The sequence below is a fragment of the Ascaphus truei genome, chromosome 2 (genome assembly GCF_040206685.1).
Source record: "Ascaphus truei isolate aAscTru1 chromosome 2, aAscTru1.hap1, whole genome shotgun sequence".
Lineage (NCBI taxonomy): Eukaryota > Metazoa > Chordata > Amphibia > Anura > Ascaphidae > Ascaphus > Ascaphus truei.
The window spans coordinates 352,262,503-352,286,530 of record NC_134484.1 but is presented as its reverse complement, the minus strand read 5'-3'; the positions used below and the strand labels follow the sequence as shown (position 1 = coordinate 352,286,530).

The 24,028-nt window shown below is 43.0% G+C and overlaps 1 protein-coding gene across 1 annotated transcript in view; it reads right to left on the bottom strand.

Annotated features, from left to right (window-relative positions):
* The window catches only part of CHN2 (chimerin 2), a 356,799-nt gene that overhangs the window by 164,710 nt on the left and 168,061 nt on the right, over nucleotides 1-24,028 (bottom strand). The window contains 3 exon segments of the mRNA XM_075586857.1: nucleotides 4,779-5,064; nucleotides 7,555-7,668; nucleotides 21,754-21,785. Of these exon segments, the coding sequence (XP_075442972.1) occupies nucleotides 4,779-5,064; nucleotides 7,555-7,668; nucleotides 21,754-21,785 (432 nt within the window).

Below are 24,028 nucleotides of genomic sequence, written 5' to 3'. Positions count from 1 at the left end.
TCCCAAGGTTCAACAAGGAATCTGGTCGCTTCTCCTGCTCCTACCCTGCACCTCACAACTGGAACAATCTATTCAAAGCCGCCACCAGTCTTTTTCTAAATAAATAAATAGATGTTTGCAGATATCACCTCAGAATTTGCAGACACTAAATGACATTTAAAGCTGCCGCTCAGGCAATATCCTGCATGTGTGTTATTTTAATAAATCAGTTCTGTAGTAAGAAAAAATACTTTTAGCATTTTCTGTTTTAAAAAAACAACTTTGAAAGACCAATTTTCTTGTATTCTATTTTAACAAGCATGCTTGTTCCTATAGCAATGATTTACATTCCCCATATTTAAAGATGTCGCCAAACTTTGCCGATCAATAGACGGAGAACGAATTGACCGGCAGCTATGCAGTTCTGTAGGTAATTAGAGATTGCCCACATAAAACTATTGAAGTAAAAAAATTAATAAAAAAATAAATAAAAAAAGGCTGAACTGCAGCTTTAAGTACTGTAGTATTTGAAAACCTACGTATTCCCTACATGTTACCACATTTAAAAAAAAACAAAACAAAAAAACACTGGTAGCATCCAGAAAATTATATTTCCACCAGAAAATAGCAACTTTAATATAAGTAAATCTTAAAAATGATGCGATACATAGCCTGACATTTCATATCTGAATACATTTACAGTTAGGATGTAAGTAAATCGGGTATTTAGTATTTTATTAATAAATTACTACATCTAGTAGCATTGGTCTCTGGTCACTTCCTGGCAGCAAAGGGCTGAAGCAAAAGTGAAGCAGATTAATATACAGAATATGTGTTTGAATGTATAATGTATGTTTACATATGTATATTTATATCACACACACGTGTGATGCAGACCTCGTTACGTGTTCAGATCCGAAAGTAACCCTCAAGAATATTTGCGATATCTGCCCAAGTGCCATGCGTTCAGCAACATTGCTTCTCATCTGAACTGTCAAATGTGGTGAACTGACCATTGGAAAGCTTTATCTGTTTGTAGCACGAGCTGCACAGGAATATTGTAATGTGATTCAGAAAAGCAAGTAGCAATAATGCTGTGGATCAAATAGTTCACTTGTTCTATCCTTGGTTTCTTTGAAGATTGATTAAATCAAATGCTTGCTAACATTGTAGCTGTATTTTACTACTACTGTGATCTAAATGTGGATGGCGATCAATACAGTTTGCATCATGTAAAAGATCTTCTGGGTGCAGTACCTCCTTACACTGACTGAAGCAATGGCAGTGCCATGTTTCATCGTTGCAATGCCTTACTGATGTTCACTGAAGGTGACAAGGGCGGGCACGCTACCAGCACTTGTGACATTTACTGAACGTCGCACCAATCTTGCTGGCATCTAGGGGAGATCTTGTCCCCCTATGATTGACCCACCTGCTTTCGGGACCCTAAAAAAAAATGTCAAATAATATGTACAATATCTATCGTTCCAAAGAAACAAAACAAAAGTGAAATGCGTGATTTATAAACGACTACACTTGTTAAAGAAATACAATGACGTATTAAAGTTTTAAGGCCCATTTTATGCATGAGTTCTTAGTATTAGTACCTCCAATTAAAAAAACAGGGTATTCCATTCTGAGTTCTCCTTGTATTCTACTTTTAAACGGTGACAAAGCGAATCACCTTGTTATTGGTAACAAGGGCAGAGTTGTCAGTTTCTAGAAGAGACAGAGATAATTACTTTCTCTGGAATGACATTCGCTGCCCTCAGTGGACTGCTTTAAATACCTGGGCGGGAAACTCCGCTATAAATACCATGTGAATAACATTTTACTAAGTTGACATATGAAGCATGTGCCCAATGAATCATTATATACCAAAACAAATGTATGTATACACTGTATGCATGTACAAATAGAGCGTAGCCCATAAAATACTGTAGACAAACCAAAGTAAGGTAGACGTGATACCTTTAATAGCCAACTTGTGGTTAAAAAGAGTCCCCTTCTCCAGGAAATGTGTTGCCTGTGTATGTATGTATAATGTTATTTATATAGCGCTGCTGTGATATATACAATACAGGGAAATCAAAGTACAAACAATGCGGATAAGAGCAGCAAGTAAATTATAACATAAGAGCAAAGATAGATTCTGCGCTGAAGAGCTTGCAATCTAAGTGGTATATTGGAAGACTTACACACACAGTAGGACTACAAGTGCATTTATTAAAAATGCAAGTCAGGGAGGTCAAGTGCATCTGGAGTGCGTAGTGGCGTAAGTAATTTAATTAATGTGGTGTAATGTAGCATAGAGGCGTAATGTCATTTAATTAGATGCTTTTTTGTTTTGTTTTTAAAGGTTTAGCTGGGATTTAAAAATGGAAAGAGACGGTTCTTGATGAATATTGGGGGAAGAGAGATCCATAGGTGGGGAGAGATGAGTGGAACGGGTTTAGGATGTGAGGGCTGCAGAGGTTAAATATGAAAACAAGAGACATCTTTGGTTTGTGTGTAGTGTAATGAGAGATAAGAGTGTATACAGCCTTAAAGGAAAGTAGGAGACTGATGCACTGCATAGGGAGATTAATAGGAAGCCAGCAGAGAGATTTTAGGAGGTAAGACGCAGTTATGAGTCTAGAAGATGGCTAGCTAGAGACGTCAGAGGCAGGGAAGCCAGATAAAATAATCTTCCAATAATCAATATGGGAAAGAACACGGGCATGAACAATAATATAGGCATGTTTTAGTAGTTGAGGGTGTATTGTGGCTGTGGAAACGGGCAAGATTTAGTAACAACGTTTATATGAGGGGAGAAAGGGAGGGAGGCGTAGAGTGTAATGCCAAGGCAACATATTTGTGTAACTGGGGGGATAATAATGTTATTGACTGTAAAAGAGAAGAGAACAATGGTGCCCGGTTTGGAAGGGCGTATAAAGAGCTCTGTTTGAGAAATATTAAGTTTGAGGCAATGAAGGGCCATCCAGGTAGATTTGGCTAATTTGTGACTGACTGCAAGTGGAAGGTCGGGTGCAGATAGCTGTCATCAGCATAGAGATAATAGCTGAAGCTAAATGAGTTAATGAGATCACCCAGCAAGAGCCTTTAAATTCTTTCTGGGCAAGCTACCCAGCTACCCGAACAAGCTCCTCACCCCTACAACATGCAGCACTTATCACCTGAGATCAGACTCCAAAAGACTGTTCATGGTCCCAAGGCTCAACAAAGTATCCGGACGTTCCTCCTTCTCTTACCCTGCACCCCTAAACTAGAACAACCTACCAGAGACTCTCACGTCCACCACCAGTTTAAGTTCTTTCAAATCTAAGGCTGTCTCACATTTTAATCTAGTCTGTAACTGTTTCATACGCCCATAATATATATTTTCTTTAACGGTGCATGCAATGTCTTGTATATAATGTATACCCTGTTCATTTATGTAACGGTATTTGTAACCATGTATTATTTGTCTTAACTCTGTGCCCAGGACATACTTGAAAACGAGAGGTAACTCTCAATGTATTACTTCCTGGTAAAATATTTTATAAATAAATAAAAATAAATAAATAATATGTAGACAGAAGAATAGTGAACTTAAAACAGAGCCTTGAGGTTAACCAAGGATGGAGATGTGTGGAAGGAATATATATGATTTATCTGTGTATAGCCCTTGAAATAATCAACAACGTCTTGTAAGGGAGAGAGGTGTGAGGCAGGGAGGCCAGATAAAAGGATGTTGAAGGAGCAGAGCACGTTTTAGAGGGAGGATGAAGAAGAGAGGCGAAGAGAGAGAGAGAGAGAGGAGGTGGCATGGGTTAGATTTATGTCTGATTATCATAGATGTAAAGTGGCTCTGTATGTCAAGAAAAACAGGACAGGAGTCAAAGCAGGACAGGAGCCATTTATAGTGCAAGAAATCTGCTAGAGCGTGCGACTTCCTCCAGAGGCATTTCTGAATTGCAAAAGTAGCCTAAATAACTTGCCAGAAGATGCAATAAATGACTGTGACTATACATTTACCGACCTGATATACTGTAGCATCAGATTTATCAAAGAATGACCATAAAGGCTCAAACTCAATTTTTTTGCAAACTCGCTGAAATTCTAGCACAGATGCACAGTAGCAAGACTGTCCTCAGCGTCACGGATAAACAAGCAAAAGTCAGCGGATCCTGGGTAGTCTTCACTCTCGTTGCGTCCATGGCACTGCCCTCTCCTGGTTTTCCTCTTAACTCTAATCACGCCTTACACCCCTCCTCCCCACCACTTGCGCGGCTTTAATCCTTCAGTGCTGCAACTGCCGCTGTCGCGTTACCCTGCACGGCAGCGGCACCGAAAACATTAAGGCTGGCTACATCTATAGCTCTGCTAAGTGCAAAAAGCTAAGCCGCTTCAAACTCACGTTTCCATTCTCGGCACCTCAAGGAGACGAGATAGGTGGTGCTATCTCTTCTGCCGCCACAGCATACATTTGCGCTCACACCTGTAGCCCCTCCCCCTGGCTTGCTTTAAAAGCAGACCACTTCCTAGTTGTCAGTTCCGTGTGCACAGAAAGGAGCACAGCTGAGACACCTAGGTAATATGTGACAGTACAGCTTCCTAGCGTCTGGTTTAGTTCAATGCTAGAGCTGCTGCTCTGAATAGAAGAGCTTGTGGGTTCTGAGCCTTTGGGATCTGACACCAGTACCCCCTTTATCACAAGAGACCTTAGACTTGTCGGTATTGGTCTTATGGAAATATTTAATGAGGTGTGGGGTGTGACTAAATTAAATACACAAACAAAATGGAATAAAAATTCTTACCTTGTCTACAGGTGGATGTCCTTCATTTGATACATTTGTTCTTTTCGATTCATTTTTTGTTCTACTCAGTCTTCTGGTAACTTTTTCTTTCAGCAAAGAAGTGTATCCAATATGTTCATAAATGGGGTTTGTTGTCATTTTAGAAATATACTCAGCAGCTTTTGTCTCTATATACAAAGTTATTAAGCCATCTGTTACCAAATCATGAATCGATTCAAATCTTTTCTCCCCCACAAAGTGCTTCCCGTCGTAGAAAAGTCTGTAGTTTAATGTCTGATGACCGAACCTGAATAACAAACAACGTCAAGTATATCAGTAATAATTACAACTGTACTTCACAGAGTTCATGAGAAAAATTGGACTAAAATGCACATGAAAAAAAAATGGGCTTATTTATATATTTTCTTAAATTTGTACATTCATTATTAATTCATTAGATAAACAAATACTTATACATTGTAGGATTGTAAGATTCTGCACAGATTACACATCATTTTATTTTGCCCGTATGGTATCTCACATATTGGACATTGAGAAATGGAACAAAATGATTGTTTTCTTCATCCATTTTTATTGGGGCGTTCAAAACATTCTAAAAGCAGTTTTGGGTTAAAATATAACAGCTTTATGAGACAGTGGCATTCTTATAGGTAAATGTCCCATACGGTATGTGAGATACTATTGGGGCAAAATAAAATGATGTGTAATCTGTGCAGAATGTTACAATCCTACATTGTAAAATGCTTGGATTGCCTCTGAGTATGAATTGTAAAATGAAGACACTTTTGTACACTCCATGGGGGCGATGGTATCATAGGGCCACAGCCGCTCAGGCAAATCAGGATAACGTAACCGCTCCTCAGAGCAATCCCGTGATTGCAGCGTCACTTCATCCAGAAACGGACGAGGGTGAGCCCTCCTCTTTTACTTTCCTGTGTTTCAGATCATGCTCTGTGCTCCATAGGAGCAGGACACGATCTCCCCTAGAAAACGAGCACACCAAAGGGCGTGACATAGCCGCCACTATGTCATGGGGCCCCTGGAGTGGCAGAGCCCATGACGTACTGGATCTGTCCTGGGGCACCCAAAGGGTTAATATACCATGAATCATAATGGATGCAAGCTGTGGCACATCCCTTGTTGCTATTACATAGAAAATGGAGTAAGAGGTATGATGTGGAACAGACTAGATTGACATTATGCTGCGATATAAAATACCTAAGAAGTCATTGACTTACGCTGTAATGAATCCCACAAAAAAGACCAGAGGGAAAAAACACTCCAAAAAGTTATCATTTGATTTGAATTAGGTTACAAATATATCTAAAGTTTTATGGTCATTTGAAAAAAATTGCAGAAAAACAGATGTAAAAACTGTGAAGAACACAGATCTTATCAGCATTCATCCCCCTTCCCCTGGATATGTAGAAAGTCTCATAACACATACTGGATGTAACTTTTTTGCAAACAAGGACAGAGGCATTGACCGGCATATCCAGTAACCATTTCCTACTATGGATTTCAACCACTAAGAACCCCTTATGCAGGGTCTGACAAACTTCCAAATGTCTACTCAAGAATGGTGAGACGTTCCAATGTACTCTAATGACTTTATTTAGACACTGGACACTCCAGCCAATTCATTTAATTATTGACTACGTTTTTAAAAAAAATCTTCACTTTTTTTCTTTGGGATAAGAACTGTGTTTAGAGTATTGGACCTCATATGTTTATGAACTGGCTTAACCGTTTTGAGACTTTCTACATATCCATTGGAGGGGGAGGAATGCTGAGGGACATCTGTGTTCTTTACCGTTTTAATGATTTTTTTCAAATTGTCATAAAACTTTAGATATATTTATAACCGAATTCAAATAAAATATAACTTTTTTGGCGTGTTTACTTCCTTTTTGGTGTAATATAAATCTAGCCCTGATAGGGAAGAAGGGCTGGGAATATATAGCACCACAATACAACTGTTTGTGTGATACTGGAATATTACTTAAGTAAGAGGATTGCTTCTAGGACAAATTTTTTGTTATACTGATATGAATTACTCCAGTAAAATGAGAAAATCTGGTCGACAGAAATAGACAGAGAAGCAATTTATAATTGGAGTTAAGCATTATTAAGGCAGCAAGAAGGCAATTTGGTGGAAATGTAAAGTGGGTGTCTAAAAATACAGTGCACAAGAAGTAAACATGTCCTCTGTCAACAAATACACAACTGATTCTCATTTGTAGAGTCACACGGCTTTTGACAGCTTTCTCCACATTCCAAAATATCTTACACTGCCAACACAATGTATGTAAATGATTCATGGGTACTCCCATAGTGCGTGCCGCATTGGCAGAATGCTGTAACAGGCGATGCTACGCATGTGAGCACACCTCGGGCTGACTGACAACAACAAAGGGAATGAAGACAAAATATTTGAAATAATAGTAACTATGAGTTTGTATGTCAGTAAATTATGAGATGGTGATATGAATGTGATTAAGAGGACAGTGGCGCATGACACCATGGAGGAGGACCGGAGGGACATTGCTAGGCAAGCTGGCTGTAGAGAAAAAGAAGAACGAGGGATTACAGCTTAAACCACAGAGAAGTGCTAATGGAAAGAAGCAGCAACCGTTTTTCAGCTTTGGTACTGTTAATTAAATAGAACATCAAAATATATTTATGCTGGAAAACAAATTTACAAATTAGTATTGTCTGATAAGTCTTTAAGTTATTAAAAATAAAAAATAAAAAAAAGCATTTAGCACGTATCTACCTGAGGGCCAGTGTGAAGCAGCCAGGTTGCCTCTGACTCTCTCTAATGACATAGGCTCCTTCTGTAGCATGCAACAGCTCATCTGCTTGTTCCCGGGAAATGATGCCATGAAACCTGGTATAACAACAACAACAACATTTGTCTTACCAAACCCATATGTAAACTTGCATAACATTTGTATTGTATATATTCAGATATTGTGACTGATCTACTATTATTTTCCAATGAAGAGCAAGTTTCCAATAGCAATTTGGTATACTAAGTGCACGCAGAATCCCGTCCTGGCTGTGACCTGGTGGTGAGGGATGCAGCACGTTACTTTTTTCACCTTTAAAGTAGCACAGGAATTAATCAGGAAATAGAGGGTTTCCAACGCTGCACTGGAACAAAGTGGGAACAAAAGAGGGAGATGTTTTGCATGTATGGAGACTGTAGAACAAACGTTATTCAGCTAGTTTTTCTATGAACGGTGAATGGTGCACAAAAAGCTGAAATGTTTCCTCTTTGGCCAACTTCCTGTTTTTACCTCTAATATGTGACACAATAGAAGCAACGTTTGATGCCAAGGTGCTCCTATGATGGAGAAATAAAAATGAGTTATTTGAAAATAACACTTGGGCTTAGGTCAACGGGTAAAGACGCCCACGAATATAGTTCTCACTTTCTACTGAATGGTGATATGTTTAAAAAAAACTAAAAAAAAACTACTGTACTAAAATTGTACTCATTGTTCAATTTTTCTTAGCAGTGGCTGTTCCGTTAAATGTCTTCTGTGGTCCTTATTGTGCAGGTAAATTGCTTCTATTGATATAGTGGGTTAAAATGGTAACTATCTGGCATCTTTTTTAACCAAGACCTACAGTTGGCTAATCTCAGGTGATATACAAAATACTGGGTTCCATGCATCAATGCTGACATTTTAGAGCAAAGTCGTTTGTCTTGGTTGCCATTCGCACTGAAATATACCCGCGACGAGCTGCGTCTATGTATTAATCTTAGTTGCATAATTTTTTAGTACGTCTGCGGCGAGATGAGGGATTTTTGGGGCAAGTGGGAGGAGTTTCGTGCGGAGTGCCATTTGCATGATGGCGCAGATCTAAGTATTAGGAAATATGGGGCTTGTGTTACTTTTGCGTGATGTTTTTCTGCAAGTCTTTTTTTAGCACAGAATACTAGGATACCAAATATTTTTATTAAATACAATGCGCTTGAAACGTTTAAAAAATGCTCTTTTTGTTAAGCTCAAGTGCGGCAACGCAGACCACTATATTGATACATAGATCCATAAATATTGAGAGTACAGCATGGACCATAAAAATACAAATATCCAAGCCGTAGCAATTAAAAGATCCCACGTGCAAAATGAACTTGTGAAGGGCAGCGATGACAATGGTTAACAACAGAACACTGGTTGATGCCTTGTTAACAAAGAGAACAGGTTGCTACAGAGGACTCATGGTTATGATGGCAACCAACCACGTCCATAATTAACTTGGAGGATCATGGATCATATTAATTGAACATCGATATCGTCAATCCAAAATTCACCAGAAAAGTTGCAATTGATACAAATCTGTGTTTTCACGGTATACATTAAGAATTTTTTTATGCATCAAAATTACATAATTTGACATCTCGTTTGCATGCACTTTTCGCCCTAATGTGCAGCAAAGTGCCATTCAGATATCTGAGTGAAGCAGAGACTAGGATCCTTGATGCAGCAATGCCAGGTATTGCTAATCGGGTCGGTAATAATCTGCCATTCATGTATATGGCAGTTAATGCCGGATCGGAGTGTGATGAATCTGAACTAGAGAGGAGGGGGAGGGAGGGGGGATTTTAATTTATATGCCTCCAAATAGATTAACCTATACTCCATAAGAAAAGAACCTTAAACAAACCTGGGAAATATGCAAATTTAAATACTTCCCAGGTATCCCAAGGTTTTTTTCACAGGTAGCTCACCACATTTGACTCCTCTCACATTCAAAATGTAGCTTAGACCTGTCGTTTTTTCCCTGCGCAATATTGCCAAGGTATGCTCTTTCATCTGTTCCTCTACTGCTAAAACTCTAACGCAGGCCCTCATTCTCTCCTGTCTCGACTACCTGCTCCTTTCCGGCCTTCCTGCCTCTCAGCTGTCTCCCCTACAATCTATCCTAAATGCTGATGCTAGAATCACTCTACTCTTTCCTAAATCTGTTTCAGCGTCTCTACTGCTGAAATCCCTCCCAAATCCCGTATTACACACTCAACTCTCCTCCTCATTTTAAGACTATACACTCTTCTTCCCCTTCTTAGATCTCAGCCATAATTTCTCGCTATGCACCTGCCCGACTCTAGCGTTCTGTTCAAGGATGTCTTCTGTTGACCCCTTTTGTATCTAAAGCCCTCTCCCACCTAAACCTGTCTCATTCACTGCCCCACACCTCTGGAATGTCCTTCCCTTCAATATTCTGCTAGCACCCTCTCTATCCACCTTTAAGACTTATCTTAAAACCCACCTCCTTAACAAATCATATTGGTAGCTCCGTGGCTGATACTATACACCTCATATATCGACCTTGGCCCCTTGTAAGCTCTTCACGACAGGGACTCCTTTTCCTAATGTTACTTTTATATCTGATGTGCTTATTCCCATTATGTGTTATTTGTATTATTTTTTTTATATTTTTATGTCCCGTGTATTACTGCTGTGAAGCGCTAGGTACATTAATGGCGCTATGCTGTATGAATAAAGATATTCATACATACATGTAGTTTAGGTTAATATATCTATATTGGTCTCTCTCATCTCCAGCTAAAGCCCTATTTCATTTTCTTCCGGAAGCGAGATTTCTGGGCGTGACTTTTCAGGCAATCTACAATTTCACAGCTTAATAAATATCCATAAATATGTAATTTTGTGAGTTTGCATCATTTGCATCCCGCATCGATCTGCAGAACCAGAACCAAATAGCATCATCAACTGCAGTTTTTGCACAGTTTGGTTGTGCGATATAGACATAATGAATATGGCACAATGTTAAAAAAAAAAAAAAAATCTGTTATCCCCCGTAAATGAGAGAAGAACAAAGCGCACGACTCTCATAGCGTAAAAAAGTACTTATAATGTGATATTATAAGTACTTTTTTATGCTATGAGAGTCGTGCGCTTTGCTCTTTTTCTCTTTTACATGTGCTGCGTGTGATGATTGGGCCATCCATTCGAACAAGCTGCAGACTCTCCTTGATTGTTAAAGGTTTTGTATTTTATTTTTATTATTATATATTATTGCTTTAACACTTTTAGGAATACAAGTTTGTGTTCCCTTAAAACCTTATTAGTGCACTTAATACTATATCAATCTATCAGGTTGTTATATACACTCACTATTAGTTTTAACATCACAATTTTACACATTTGTTGCGCAGTTTATTGTTTTTTTTATCCCCCGTAAATGCACTTATTGGAGTTTTGATTAGGACCCTATGTGTACAGTGTAATACTATTTTCTTTAGAATTATAAAATAATTGAATATATTGTAGTTGCACACTTTAAATATTAGGCACATGATATCCACATTCAACAAATATATATTAGTAGCTCTACTATAAACTGTACCAGATAACTCACAAAATATGAACTCTTGGGGGTTCTTAAGGACTGAAGTTGGGAATCACTGGCCTACATCCATGGCTACTGTCCCACACCCACAGTCTCTACTGCTAACCATTGTGGCCAAGTAATGCAATCTGCACTTAATCCCTCACCTGCTGTCCAAATGTTTATTTGTTTGTGGTTAATAAACCAGTTCAGTTTAGCGGAACCCTCGGTCTATGTGTCTAACTGCCCTCGCCTACAGAATGCTCCTTCACATATGGTGTCAGAAGTGGGGTGCAACGTCTCCAGAGGTCAACAGAAGAAACGCATGCCGAGGGCACCAAAATAAAGAGCCACAAATCCAGGCAGAAAGACAAGGATCACAGCGCTGGATAAAGCAACAAAGCAAGACGGCTAGAGACGGTGACCCATGAGAGGTACTGATTCTGGGAGTGAAGTCTGCACTACCAAGTGTGTGGGGGAAAAAAATAAAAAATTGCGCTGAAGCAGTGTATACAGACAGCGGTACTGATTCTGGAAGTAAAGTCTGCCACACCGCATAGGACTGCCAGCTGTGATTGGAGTATATGCAGGAAAAATGTGAAAGAGTTGCCGCAAATCTGCGCTGAAGCAGGAAAACTAATACAGACGGTGACCCATGAGCGGTTCTGATTCTGGAAGTAAAGGCTGCCACACCGCATAGGACTACCAGAGGGGATTGGAGTAAATGCAGGAAAAGTGTGAAAGAGCTGATGCGAAGCTGTGCTGAAGCAGAGAAACTAATACAGACGGTGACCTACGCGAGGTACTGATTCTGGAAGAAAAATGTGAATGAAAAGTCTTAATTGATTTTTTGCTGAAGTCCAGGCTGCACAGCAACAGCGAGACACAACGGCAAAATGCCCATAGGATGTATAGAGTGCGAAGACCCAGGGCACTCGGAAGAGGCGTGTCCTTATGTCCTGGAGCATGAAGAGTACCGGCAATATGAGGAAGATTGTCTCCAGTGACTGCGACAGCAAACAATGCCTGGTGGGCAAGGAGAAAATGCAGAAGTTCCGAGCAAGGAAGGTGAACCCAGTACAGCTCATGCCTCAGAGCCTACCAAAGCAAAGGAAAAAAAAGAGGAAAAAGAAAAGTTCGCAACTTACAGCGAAAGGTACAGAAACAGTTAATGATGAGCCTACGACGTCAGGAAATCATAATTCCAAAGGGATCCGAGATGTTCTGCAGTCTATAGGGACTGGCGGAATCCTCCTGGGAATGGCGGAATATCCAGAGACGAAGGCGTGGATTCAAAAGGAGACGGCAAAGGAAAAAGATAAGAAAAAAGTTGATGCTTCCTTGAGCCTAGTTAAAGATGCATTGCGAGATGTCAAGCATGACTATGATCTCCTTCACGAACAGTTAGTTAAAGAGCAAGAAGCTAAGACTGAGCTACAGTGGGGTCTGTCTGCAGCGATCACCAAGTGTGTAACTTTGGAGAAGACAAAGCGTCACTTGCAGAGCGAGTTCCAGGACATGAGGACTAACCTTGAGCGGTCAAATGCAGCTGTTGCCACCAGGGATGAAGAGGCAAAGGCTGAATTGGAAGTCTCTCAGAAGGGGATTCACCGTCTCACCACAGGACTGAATTTATATGATTACGCCCTTGAAGAGGTTGGGCAAACTCTAGAGTCTGTAAGAGAGGAGAAGAAACACGTACAAGAGAAGGTTTCAGAGTTGACAAACCAGGTCAGTGAAGGAGATGAGAAGCTTCACCAAGCAGTAGAAGTGAAGAAACAATTGGCCCCAGAAAAGTTAGAAGTGCAGAAAGCACTGCAGAATACAGAGAGAGAACTGCAAGGAGAACGTGTCACCTTGGAGCAGCGCACATAAGCAGAACCGAAGCTGCAAAGTCTGCGCGCGAGTCTGCAGAAGGCCAAGGAGAAACAGGTAGATGCTGAGGAGAAGCAGCAAGTGCTACAGGAGCGTCTGAGTACCCAATTTGGCCCCGCAGAGCAGCATGAGGAGCTGAAGGCCACACTGAGCATAACCAGAGGAGGAGCTTTATTGGCCAGGTAACTCTGTATGAGAGGGAGCACAAGGCAGTCCAGAAACTGGAGCAAGAGCTGGAGGAGCAGAGAGGCTGCTCCATCCCCAAAAGTCAGCACGCCCTGGAAAAGGAGCCTTGGAAAACTAAAGCTGCTGCGACCCTAGAAACAAGATTGTCAGAGCTGGAAAATATGAAGAAGGAGGCATTGATGCAAACTCAGAGCAAGCACAGGAAAGAGGTGGAGGCTCTAACAGAAAAATTGCAGGATCAAACTGAATTTTTCAATAATAAAATGGAACAAGCTCTGAAGTCACTTGAGGACAAAGATAAAGAGACTACAAAACTAAAAGAGACACGTGGGTTACAAAAGTTACATGGAAAAATGGCGATAGAATTACAGTATGTACTCAAGAAACAGAGGTCTCTCGCAGATGAATTAAACTTGCAGAAAAGCCTAGATGTGGAAGAGCTTGAAAGACTGAGAAATGAGATTACAGTACTACAGGGAGAGAAAGAGTCTGAAAATGGTTTTTGCCCCACACTTAAAAGTTGGAGTCTAAAAAGGTGAAGCTGTAGAAAAAGGTTACAAACCTAAAACAGACACTGGGGTCACAGGAGTCCATGGAAAAGATGGCGGTAAAGGTAAAACAGAGTGAGGCGCTGCCAACCAGTAAAGTACAGGTGTCTCCGCTACACGAAAAGGTATTGGCCTTGCCCAAGCATCTGCATCCCACAGAGACTAATGCCCATGAAGACAAGGGTACAGTGAGAGCTGGGGACACCACTCAACTGCAAAACGGAATTGCAAAGTTTGAACCGCCTGAGCAAGCACTAGCTAAACCGTCAGCTGCTCAGCATGGAAGAGCAGATGGCGAAATACCATTCTGCAGGCTTAGAAAGCACGGTAATTGCCCCAAAGGGAAACCCCAAAGCGACGGGTTGTAGTAAAAAGGTGCTTCGGAAAAAGACATCTCACCAAGGAGAACCAAGCCTATGGATCCAGCCGGAAGGTGGACCCAGAAAAGATTGGAGGGAAAGCTGAAAAACTCTTCAATTGGAAGTCAAGAAGAAGAAGAAAATGAGTCCAAAAGACTCCCCCATGAGGCCGAGCTGTTTCCTGAGAAGAGGGGGATGTTTAAATGGCCGAGTTTGCACGGGGCTACACTCTGAGGGGGGAGTGAAGAGGTTAACTTCCTTTCTAGACTGCACGGGTGTCAGATTTCATACCTGAACTGAGAGGTGTGGACAATGAACTTCTGATTGAGCAGCTATAAAAGGCAGGAAGTTGCCAAAGACAGTGAGTTAGTTTTTCCGCAGGAGGGTAGAGACTTCTCCCAGAAAGCAGAGAGGCTGACTGTTATGGACCCTAGGACTGAAGGAAGTAGGCCTGTAGGGTCCAGGTGAGAATCACACCCTGGATAAAGATTGCTCCCCAGAACCGGCGTTCCTGATTGCGGTTGAAGCTACACAGAGACCCTGGGATAGGAATCCCCTACATCAGATTAGACTTTCTATATTGTTTCCTGTCTTACTAATATTGTGGTTTTAAGTTTGGACTGGTAACTGGCTTACCCAGCCAGTCAGATAGAAAGGGCGGAGAAACATTTATTTAGTTTCCTTAACAAGACTAGGATTTGATTTTATTATTTGGTTTTCTTAAAGGGATAGTGCACCTGATGTTTATTTGGTTTGTGGGTAATAAACCAGTCCAGTTAATTGGAACCCTATGTCTACGCGTCTAACTGCCCTCGCCTACAGGCCGCTTCGTCACAGTGCTATACAAACAAATACATACATTATTAGTGTTAAACCTAAAACTCAACATAGCATTGAATAAGCAATCCCCCCAGAATGTATTTTCTTTTTCCCTTTTTCTTCTTCAATGTAGCTGAGCAGAGGACCCCGCCAGTATTCAAGATATCTGTGGTATTTTTGTGTGCTAATTTTGACACAAATTACAAAAATGGCCGTCAGGGAGGGGGGGGGGGAGACGTGACTAGTGATCCAGGCCCAGTGGCTTTGGCTGGATAGAGGTCGGACCCAACATCTGCGTCTGGTGCGCACCAGCATATAAGAGAGGCCCGGTGTGGGAAAGTGAGGGAGGCCCGAGCAGCATGGGAGAGCCGAGGCCCTGTGGCAGCAACCAGAGGCCCGGCAGCCAGATGCAGATGTTGGGTCCAAATTCTGGTCGGCCGGGCCCCCAGCAGTCACTGGCATGAGAGAGAGGCCCGGTGGGGGAGAGTGAGGGAGGCCCACAGAAGCGTGGGAGAGAGAGACAGGCTCAGTAGCTGGGGAAAGCCAGGGCTTGAGACCATCCCCAAGGTAAGTCTATGTATTGGGGGGCAGAGGGGTAGTGTAAGTATGTATTTGGGGGGGTAGTGCAAGTATGAATTTGGGAGAGTAGTGTATGTATGCATTTCGGGGGAGTAGTGTAAGTATGTATTTGGGTGGGAAGTGCTGTAAGTATGTATTTGGGTGGGTAGTGCTGTAAGTATGTATTTGGGGGGAGTAGTATAAGTATGTATTTTGGTGGGTAGTGCTGTAAGTATGTATTTGGGGGGGTAGTGCTGTAAGTATGTATTTGGGAGGGAAGTGCTGTAAGTATGTATTTGTGGGGTAGTATTGCAAGTATGTATTTGGGGGGAGGGTAGATTATGTATTTGGGGGGAGGGTAGTGTTGTATGTATTTTATGGGAGATTGTGGGGGGTAATTATTGTGGGTGGGATTGTGTGTGGGGGGGGATGTATGTGTATGGGGGGGAATTGTGTGTGTGTGTGGGGGGGGGGGAATGTATGTGTATGGGGGGGAATTGTGTGTGTGTGTGTGGCTGGGGGGAGAAGGGAATGAGTGTGAGGAGGGGTTGGGGGCGGGGTGTTGAGGAAGCGGAATTGAGGGAGCCAGATTGAATGAGAGGGAGGTAATTGAGTGACAGCGGAAGGGGGAGCGTGAGATGGGGTGTAAGAGGGAGTTAGGAAGAGAGGGGGGTGAGGGGTGGAGAGTGAGAGAGGAGTAAGAGTGAGACGGGGGGGGAGAGAAATACATGGAGAGAGGGGGAGGAGAATAGAGGAGGGACTTGCGAGGAGATATAGAGAGGAACCTCGCTCTAACCCCTTTTTGGTGTAAGCGTGCTGCCTAGGGAAGAGGCAATAGACCAAAAAAGTGTACCAAAGAAGGTGCACTAAAGAGTCCCTTTTAAGGCGCACCGCAGACCTTTATAGTATAGACGGTCAGGGGTGAATGTAATGAGTGTAGTGAACTTTATTAAATTGCTGTGCAAACGTGCGATAAAACAGTATATAGTAAATAGTAGAATCCTATATACTTAAATAAAAAATAGACAGCTAACGTCTATTAAAACTCCGCCAGAGATCACACCGAGCTCTAGTAATGCTGATCTATAAGGTATCCAGGCCAAATAGGATATTTATCCTCCGTCACATCACCTTGTCTATGTAAGAGGTAGGTACATATAGTAAGGTACTGGTGTTAGTACACACAAAAGATGGTCGCTAAAAGATATACCCTTTAATTCCAGATTACTGTGTGTTGTCAGTGATGGGGTAAGCGATCTTTATATACCTGTGTTGTACCTGTGTCCACACTGAGGGGACACATCCAAGTGGTTCTCGGTGATGTTAATGGTGTTGTGGGCCTGTCTAGTGGTTCCCTATAGATATAAGTGTGAGTACCTGCTCCTAAATAGTCATAGATAAAGAGGTGCTGACAATGTTATGTTCCATGGTGGCCCAGTTTAAAATACTTGTACTGTGTCAGAAAGAGCCTAGTAAAAGTGTGATTTGTATGCTGTGCATCAGTATCGTGCGCTGCTCTACACGTCCTTAGAGAGACCCAATGGACACGAGCTGCGCATGCGCTAGAATCGAGCCTCCTCACGTTAAGAATCGGCGGCTAGTACAGGGGTGGGGGACACCCACAAGCAACAGCAGTGATGTGATGCCTCTTGGTAAGTAAGGTAATCATATAGACTATTTGTTTTTAGTTGTCGCTGAAAAACTAAGCCGTCCTGTCATATACCAGAGCTGTCTCTGAAGTTCAGACCGCGCATGCGTCGCAGACCGTGCTTGGATAGTACTGTCAAACTGCCCATGGAAAAAGTACTGCTGGATGAAGTCACAGGAAGTGACGAAACATGCGGCATGTCGGGTCTTTTGCCGGCACTTAACTAACTTTGTCAGTCATCACAAGTAGCTCTCCGAGAGCGCTGTGCTCCTATACAATAATATACTGTTCAAACTCCTTGTTACACCCATTTAAAGAGGTGTTGGTACTGCCACAGGGCAGTACTTTTTCCATGGGCTCCACTCAATTGCTGTCTACACTAACATACCAGTAAAGCTATTAAGCGCAGTCTGTAACCAAATACCCTCTCGGGCATACGGCACTATACTGTATGGTACACTGCGCAACACATGCGCTCCCAACAGCTGATTACTCTGGTTAAGAGCATACGGGAACCCCCCTTTTCCGGTGCAAAACTTTATTAATAGCGATTTTTTCTGCCATGTGGATATGACTTTATCACATTTAATAGAACACTAAGTGTGTCCTTTACTATAAACAATCGATATTGGTCCACCTACTGTGCACCGACGTATGCACAGACTGTTTGACAGTACTATCCAAGCACGGTCTGCGACGCATGCGCGGTCTGAACTTCAGAGACAGCTCTGGTATATGACAGGACGGCTTAGTTTTTCAGCGACAACGAAAAACAAACAGTCTACATGATTACCTTACTTACCAAGAGGCATCACATCACTGCTGTTGCTTGTGGGTGTCCCCCACCCCTGTACTAGCCGCCGATTCTTAACGTGAGAAGGCTCGATTCTAGCGCATGCGCAGCTCGTGTCCATTGGGTCTCTCGTATGCACAGACTGTTTGACAGTACTATCCAAGCACGGTCTGCGACGCATGCGCGGTCTGAACTTCAGAGACAGCTCTGGTATATGACAGGACGGCTTAGTTTTTCAGCGACAACTAAAAACAAATAGTCTATATGATTACCTTACTTACCAAGAGGCATCACATCACTGCTGTTGCTTGTGGGTGTCCCCCACCCCTGTACTAGCCGCCGATTCTTAACGTGAGGAGGCTCGATTCTAGCGCATGCGCAGCTCGTGTCCATTGGGTCTCTCTAAGGACGTGTAGAGCAGCGCACGATACTGATGCACAGCATACAAATCACACTTTTACTAGGCTCTTTCTGACACAGTACAAGTATTTTAAACTGGGCCACCATGGAACATAACATTGTCAGCACCTCTTTATCTATGACTATTTAGGAGCAGGTACTCACACTTACATCTATAGGGAACCACTAGACAGGCCCACAACACCATTAACATCACCGAGAACCACTTGGATGTGTCCCCTCAGTGTGGACACAGGTACAACACAGGTATATAAAGATCGCTTACCCCATCACTGACAACACACAGTAATCTGGAATTAAAGGGTATATCTTTTAGCGACCATCTTTTGTGTGTACTAACACCAGTACCTTACTATATGTACCTACCTCTTACATAGACAAGGTGATGTGACGGAGGATAAATATCCTGTTTGGCCTGGATACCTTATAGATCAGCATTACTAGAGCTCGGTGTGATCTCTGGCGGAGTTTTAATAGACGTTAGCTGTCTATTTTTTATTTAAGAATATAGGATTCTACTATTTACTATATACTGTTTTATCGCACGTTTGCACAGCAATTTAATAAAGTTCACTACACTCATTACATTCACCCCTGACCGTCTATACTATAAAGGTCTGCGGTGCGCCTTAAAAGGGACTCTTTAGTGCACCTTCTTTGGTACGCTTTTTTGGGACTTGCGAGGAGGTGCGAAATGGGGGGGGGGGGGGGGGGGTTGCAAGACCGCCAACACTGGGGGGGGGGGGGAGGAGAGTTGAAAACTCTAGTCTTGGACCCCGGGATATGTGTCGGCGGCCCTGGGGTAACCAATAGAAAAACTTAATGGCATCTCCCGATGATGTCGCTGCTTTCTATTGGCCGCCGCAGGGGACCACAGAGCAGCTCCAGAAGACCACAGGTTCAGGTTAGGGGAAAACAATTTGCTACTTTAAAGGTTGTGATACAACACTTTATATGGGCCAGGGGTGGCCAACTCCAGTCCTTAAGGGCCACCAACAGGTCAGGTTTTATGGATATCCCTGCTTCAGCACAGGAGGCTCAGACAGAATGACTGAGCCACTGATTGAGCTACCTGTGCTGAAGCAGGGATATCCTTAAAACCAGACCGTTGGTGGCCCTTAAGGACTGGAGTTGGCCTCTCCAGATATAGGCAAAAGTGTTGAAACACACAACATGCCCTTCACTACAATAACCTCTTCGGATACACTGTGGGAATAAGTGTGACTAGTTGTGCCTGGAAATGCACATAAGTTGCCCAAAATGTCAGCACAAATTATAATTAAATTGTTATTTTTCTAAGAATTGTAAACATTCATCAAGGGACCAGAAATGTCACAAGATGCTAACACCCAGTTCATATCATTTCGTGCTGGGGCTCTTTACTGTATATAGCACACGTGCATCTTATGCAAGTCAATTCCTACCAATATATATGCTTTTAATTTTCCACCTTAATTCCATACTTCAATATGAAATTGCCCAGCGAGACAGATTAAGGATGTGCTGTAAATGTCCTGGAACAGGATTGTTTACTTTCTGTGTACCCTTGCAGCTCTCAGGTTACCAGCTCTCCCTAGTTAAATTACATGCTTTTCCCTGCTCTGAAACAGCCAGTGCCTGTGTATCTTGCAACATTATTGTTCCAAATAATCCCCTTTATACAGCCACTAGTCAGTTGCCCTGGCAACTTCCCAATACTCGTAGGCTGCGTTCAGACAGGCTGCGGTGCGTCGTGCGCTCACGTGCGCCACTTTTTCGCTGTGTTCTATGGGAATTTTCAAACTGAAAACGACCCCCGGCGGCGGAGCACAGCGTTGTTGCCGCTGCACTTGAAGAAGACAACTGAAGTTGTCATTTCACGCGACAGCCGCGTCACGTGTATTTCGCCAGCCAATCAGAAACACACACACTTTGTTAATTTTTTTTTAAATTCAATGCCTGAGTAGTCCCGCCTCCAAATCGGTTCATTTTGTCTGCTGGGCATGAGCACACATCGCCCAGCAGACAGGGACGCGCGAATGCACAGTTTCCTGTCTGAACTCAGCCTTAGTTGAGATTGGGTTAGCTCTCTCCCCCTGCCCTTCTCTGGTATTGTTATGCCCCTTAGCTTGTTCCTGTCTGGAAGGACAGTGTGCTCTCTCTTTTCAACAAGCAGCCAAAGCGAGTAGACACATCTTCCACTGCTCCCTCAGGAAGGAAATCCTTTTTACCTCTCCCTCAGAGAACACTCCCCATAGCAGAACACCTTCCTCTCATAAGGTTACTCTCCTGACAAGAGAAATCTGCTAGCACAATCCACATACAGAACTTTTATATTTCTGTTAACTCCCCTCAATAAAGTTGAAGAAAATAGGACTTTGTGTGCTTTAAAATGGGGACGAGTTAAGCTACATGGACGTACTCACATGCTACAAGTGAGCCTGGGTCTAGAATAGTAAATGTAGATGTTTTGTAGGAACTATTAAATGACACGCCAAGGTGAATTTTCTGGGGGGGGGGGGAGGGGTAGGGGGGAGGTAAGTATTCTCAGTAGCTCAGACAAATACCAGCAGTTTATATGTATTGTATGTTTTGTGAAGTTTGGTGTTGTCATTTTAAGAATGAAGACTTTTGGGCCTAAATTTGGAAACTTCGATAATTTATTTGACCCTTTTTCTGATGCTGGAACCTGTAATACGTTGCATTGCACCCACAACAAAGGCTTAACCCAGGGGTGACCAACTCCAGTCCCCAAAAGCCACCAACAGGTCAGGTTTTAAAGATATCCCTGCTTCAGCACAGGTGGCGCAATCAGTCATTGACTGAGCCACTGATTGAGCCATCTGTGCTGAAGCAGGGACATCCTGAAAATCTGGCCTGATGGTGGCCCTTGAGAACTGGAGTTGGCCACCCCTGGCTTAACCTGTCTACAAATACTGACGAGCAGGAAAGTGTTATAAAGCCTGACCGTTTATAAGAAATCCTGTCACTCAGCGGGACTGGGGACTTCATAGATTGCAGTTACAGAGAACAATCATTGCAAACAAAGCTGGTATACTGTGTGCAACCATAACATACTGTAACTTGCTTTGCCCATGACGTAGATTGTGGCACATGTGGAACACCAATAAACACACTGTTTTTAGGCTGGTCCATGGTACTACAAAGCATTCATTCGCTTCTATCAAACTGCATATCGGAGAACACACTAGGACAAAGTGCTTCCAATCTCCTTTCAGGTTACTGAGGCACAGAGAAATAGAGTCACTTGTGGTCAGTAAAACATGGGGCTGTTGCGGGTTTGCACTCGCGTATAAACCTTTCCCAGGTTATTGTGCAATTAGCCCCCTGCATGAAAAGTAATGTATACGAGCTGAAAACATCAGTGCAGGTATGTATGAAGAATATATTTAAACGGCTTACGTACTCCCTTCCGTAATGTTTTGGTCTGTTCTCCACCTATGTTAAAAAAATAAGAAAGAACATTACACAATCATCATCATCAGGTTGATTTGACAAAATAAATGTTTATGTAAAATGTGAAAGGCACTTTTTTTTTAAATTTATTTATTTTTTTACAGTGAATGGCTTTACATATCACTATATTTTAAATACAGTATGTATAATAATCTATCACCATGTGGGTCTCACACTCTGTCTGCTACATCATTTTGGAGATCTGGTCACGTTATACATCGATGGAAAGCTCGTTGGGAGGCCTCTCCCAAAAATTTATGCCACTTTTATTTTTCCTGAATTTTGAGCTCAATTTTTGCCCAAACGGTTTTAGTTTCCGCTTTCCCCTCACTGTGTGGTTTATCGCCACCTAAGTCCACCATTTAAAACAGGTACTTCCTCACTTTACAAATTCTACAAACTAGAGGTTGTCCGTTTCTAATTCACTTGCGTTATGTCCCGTACACATGCATGGCCAGTGCCAATGAATATATGTATATTAACATATATAACCTATATTTGTGAATACATTAATGTAAAGATTGCAAGTTAAATTAAGAGGGTTTTGCCCATAAAAGTTTGATTTCTGGAAAGTTTTGATTATTTTTAGGATTAATGTGAGAAATACTGTAAGTTTAGGGATATAGTTAAATAATATGGCAGGTTTTTTTTTTTAATAGATTGTCTGCCTATGATTGTTCTTTAGAGAAAATGTCACAAAATGTCACAAAACTTCATCTCATTCATATTTGTGAATTAATCTGCAGCAATTAGCAAAGCAGTTATAGCAATTAGCACTGACAGCAAATTATAACCTGACAGCTAGACAGGATACCTACAGTAATTGAAAACTCTATTGTCTAGTATAAAATATGAAAACATCGTGTGTGTGTAGGGTGACCACCCGTCCCCCTTTTGCCGGTACAGACCCGGTTTTTCGGGAGCTGTACCGGTTTTCTGTGTGTACCGGAAATGTCCCGGATTTTCCTCAATGTGTCCCCATTTTTTTTTTTTGTCGCCGGCGGTGCGCGAGTAAGCTGCGGTGCACTGTGCGCTGTGCGCGAGTCTGCGGCGGCGCGGAGGAGGAGACTGCAGCAGCCCGGCTGGTAAGTATTTTTTTTTTTTTAATGCCAACCCCCCTCCCCCCCCCCGGCAGTTTCCTACCTTGTTTGCCAATCCCCAGTGTCCCGGCATTAAGCCCCGCCCCCCAGCATCATCCTTCACCAAGGACCGGCATGTGGAATGGATGGAAGGAAGGGTGCCTGGGGGCGGGGCTTCCGCTTCCTGCGGCAGAGCACACGTGGTGTGTGTCTCTGCCCACGGCTCCTGGCTCTTCTGCGCGGTGTTTCCCCCCCTCTGCCCACCCGGGGGGATAGGAGGTGGGTTTTTTATCCTTTGCCTCCTGTCCTGGCGCTCCCTTCCCCCCTCCCCCCCTGTCCCCTTGGTTCGGGAGATGGGCGCGGGGGCTGGCAGTGGTGGCTGCGCGGTGTTCCCCCATTCTGCCCCGGGAGCCCGTGGCTGCCCTCCGGGGGAGGGGGGGCGGCAGTTTACCTTTGTGTCCCGGCGCTCCTATCCCCCCCCCCCCTAGGTGCGGGAGATGGGCGCGGGGGTGGGTGCAGGGGGAGGCGGAGAGCCTCTGTCTGTACTCCAGTCTGTGTGTGTGTGTGTGTGTGTGTGTGTGTGTGTGTGTGTGTACCAGTGTCTGTGTGTCTGTGTGTCAGTGTGTGTGTGTACCAGTGTGTGTGTGTGTGTACCAGTGTGTGTGTGTGTGTGTGTGTGTGTACCAGTGTGTTTGTGTGTGTGTGTGTACCAGTGTGTGTGTGTGTACCAGTGTGTGTGTGTGTACCAGTGTGTGTGTACCAGTGTGTGTGTGTACCAGTGTGTGTGTGTGTACCAGTGTGTGTGTACCAGTGTGTGTGTGTGTGTGTGTGTGTACCAGTGTGTGTGTGTGTGTGTGTGTGTACCAGTGTGTGTGTGTGTGTGTGTGTGTACCAGTGTGTGTGTGTGTGTGTGTGTACCAGTGTGTGTGTGTGTGTACCAGTGTGTGTGTGTACCAGTGTGTGTGTACCAGTGTGTGTGTGTGTGTACCAGTGTGTGTGTGTGTACCAGTGTGTGTGTGTGTACCAGTGTGTGTGTGTGTGTACCAGTGTGTGTGTGTGTGTGCCAGTATGTGTGTGTGTGCCAGTGTGTGTGTGTGTGCCAGTGTGTGTGTGTGTGTGTGTACCCGTGTCTGTCTCCCCCTCTCC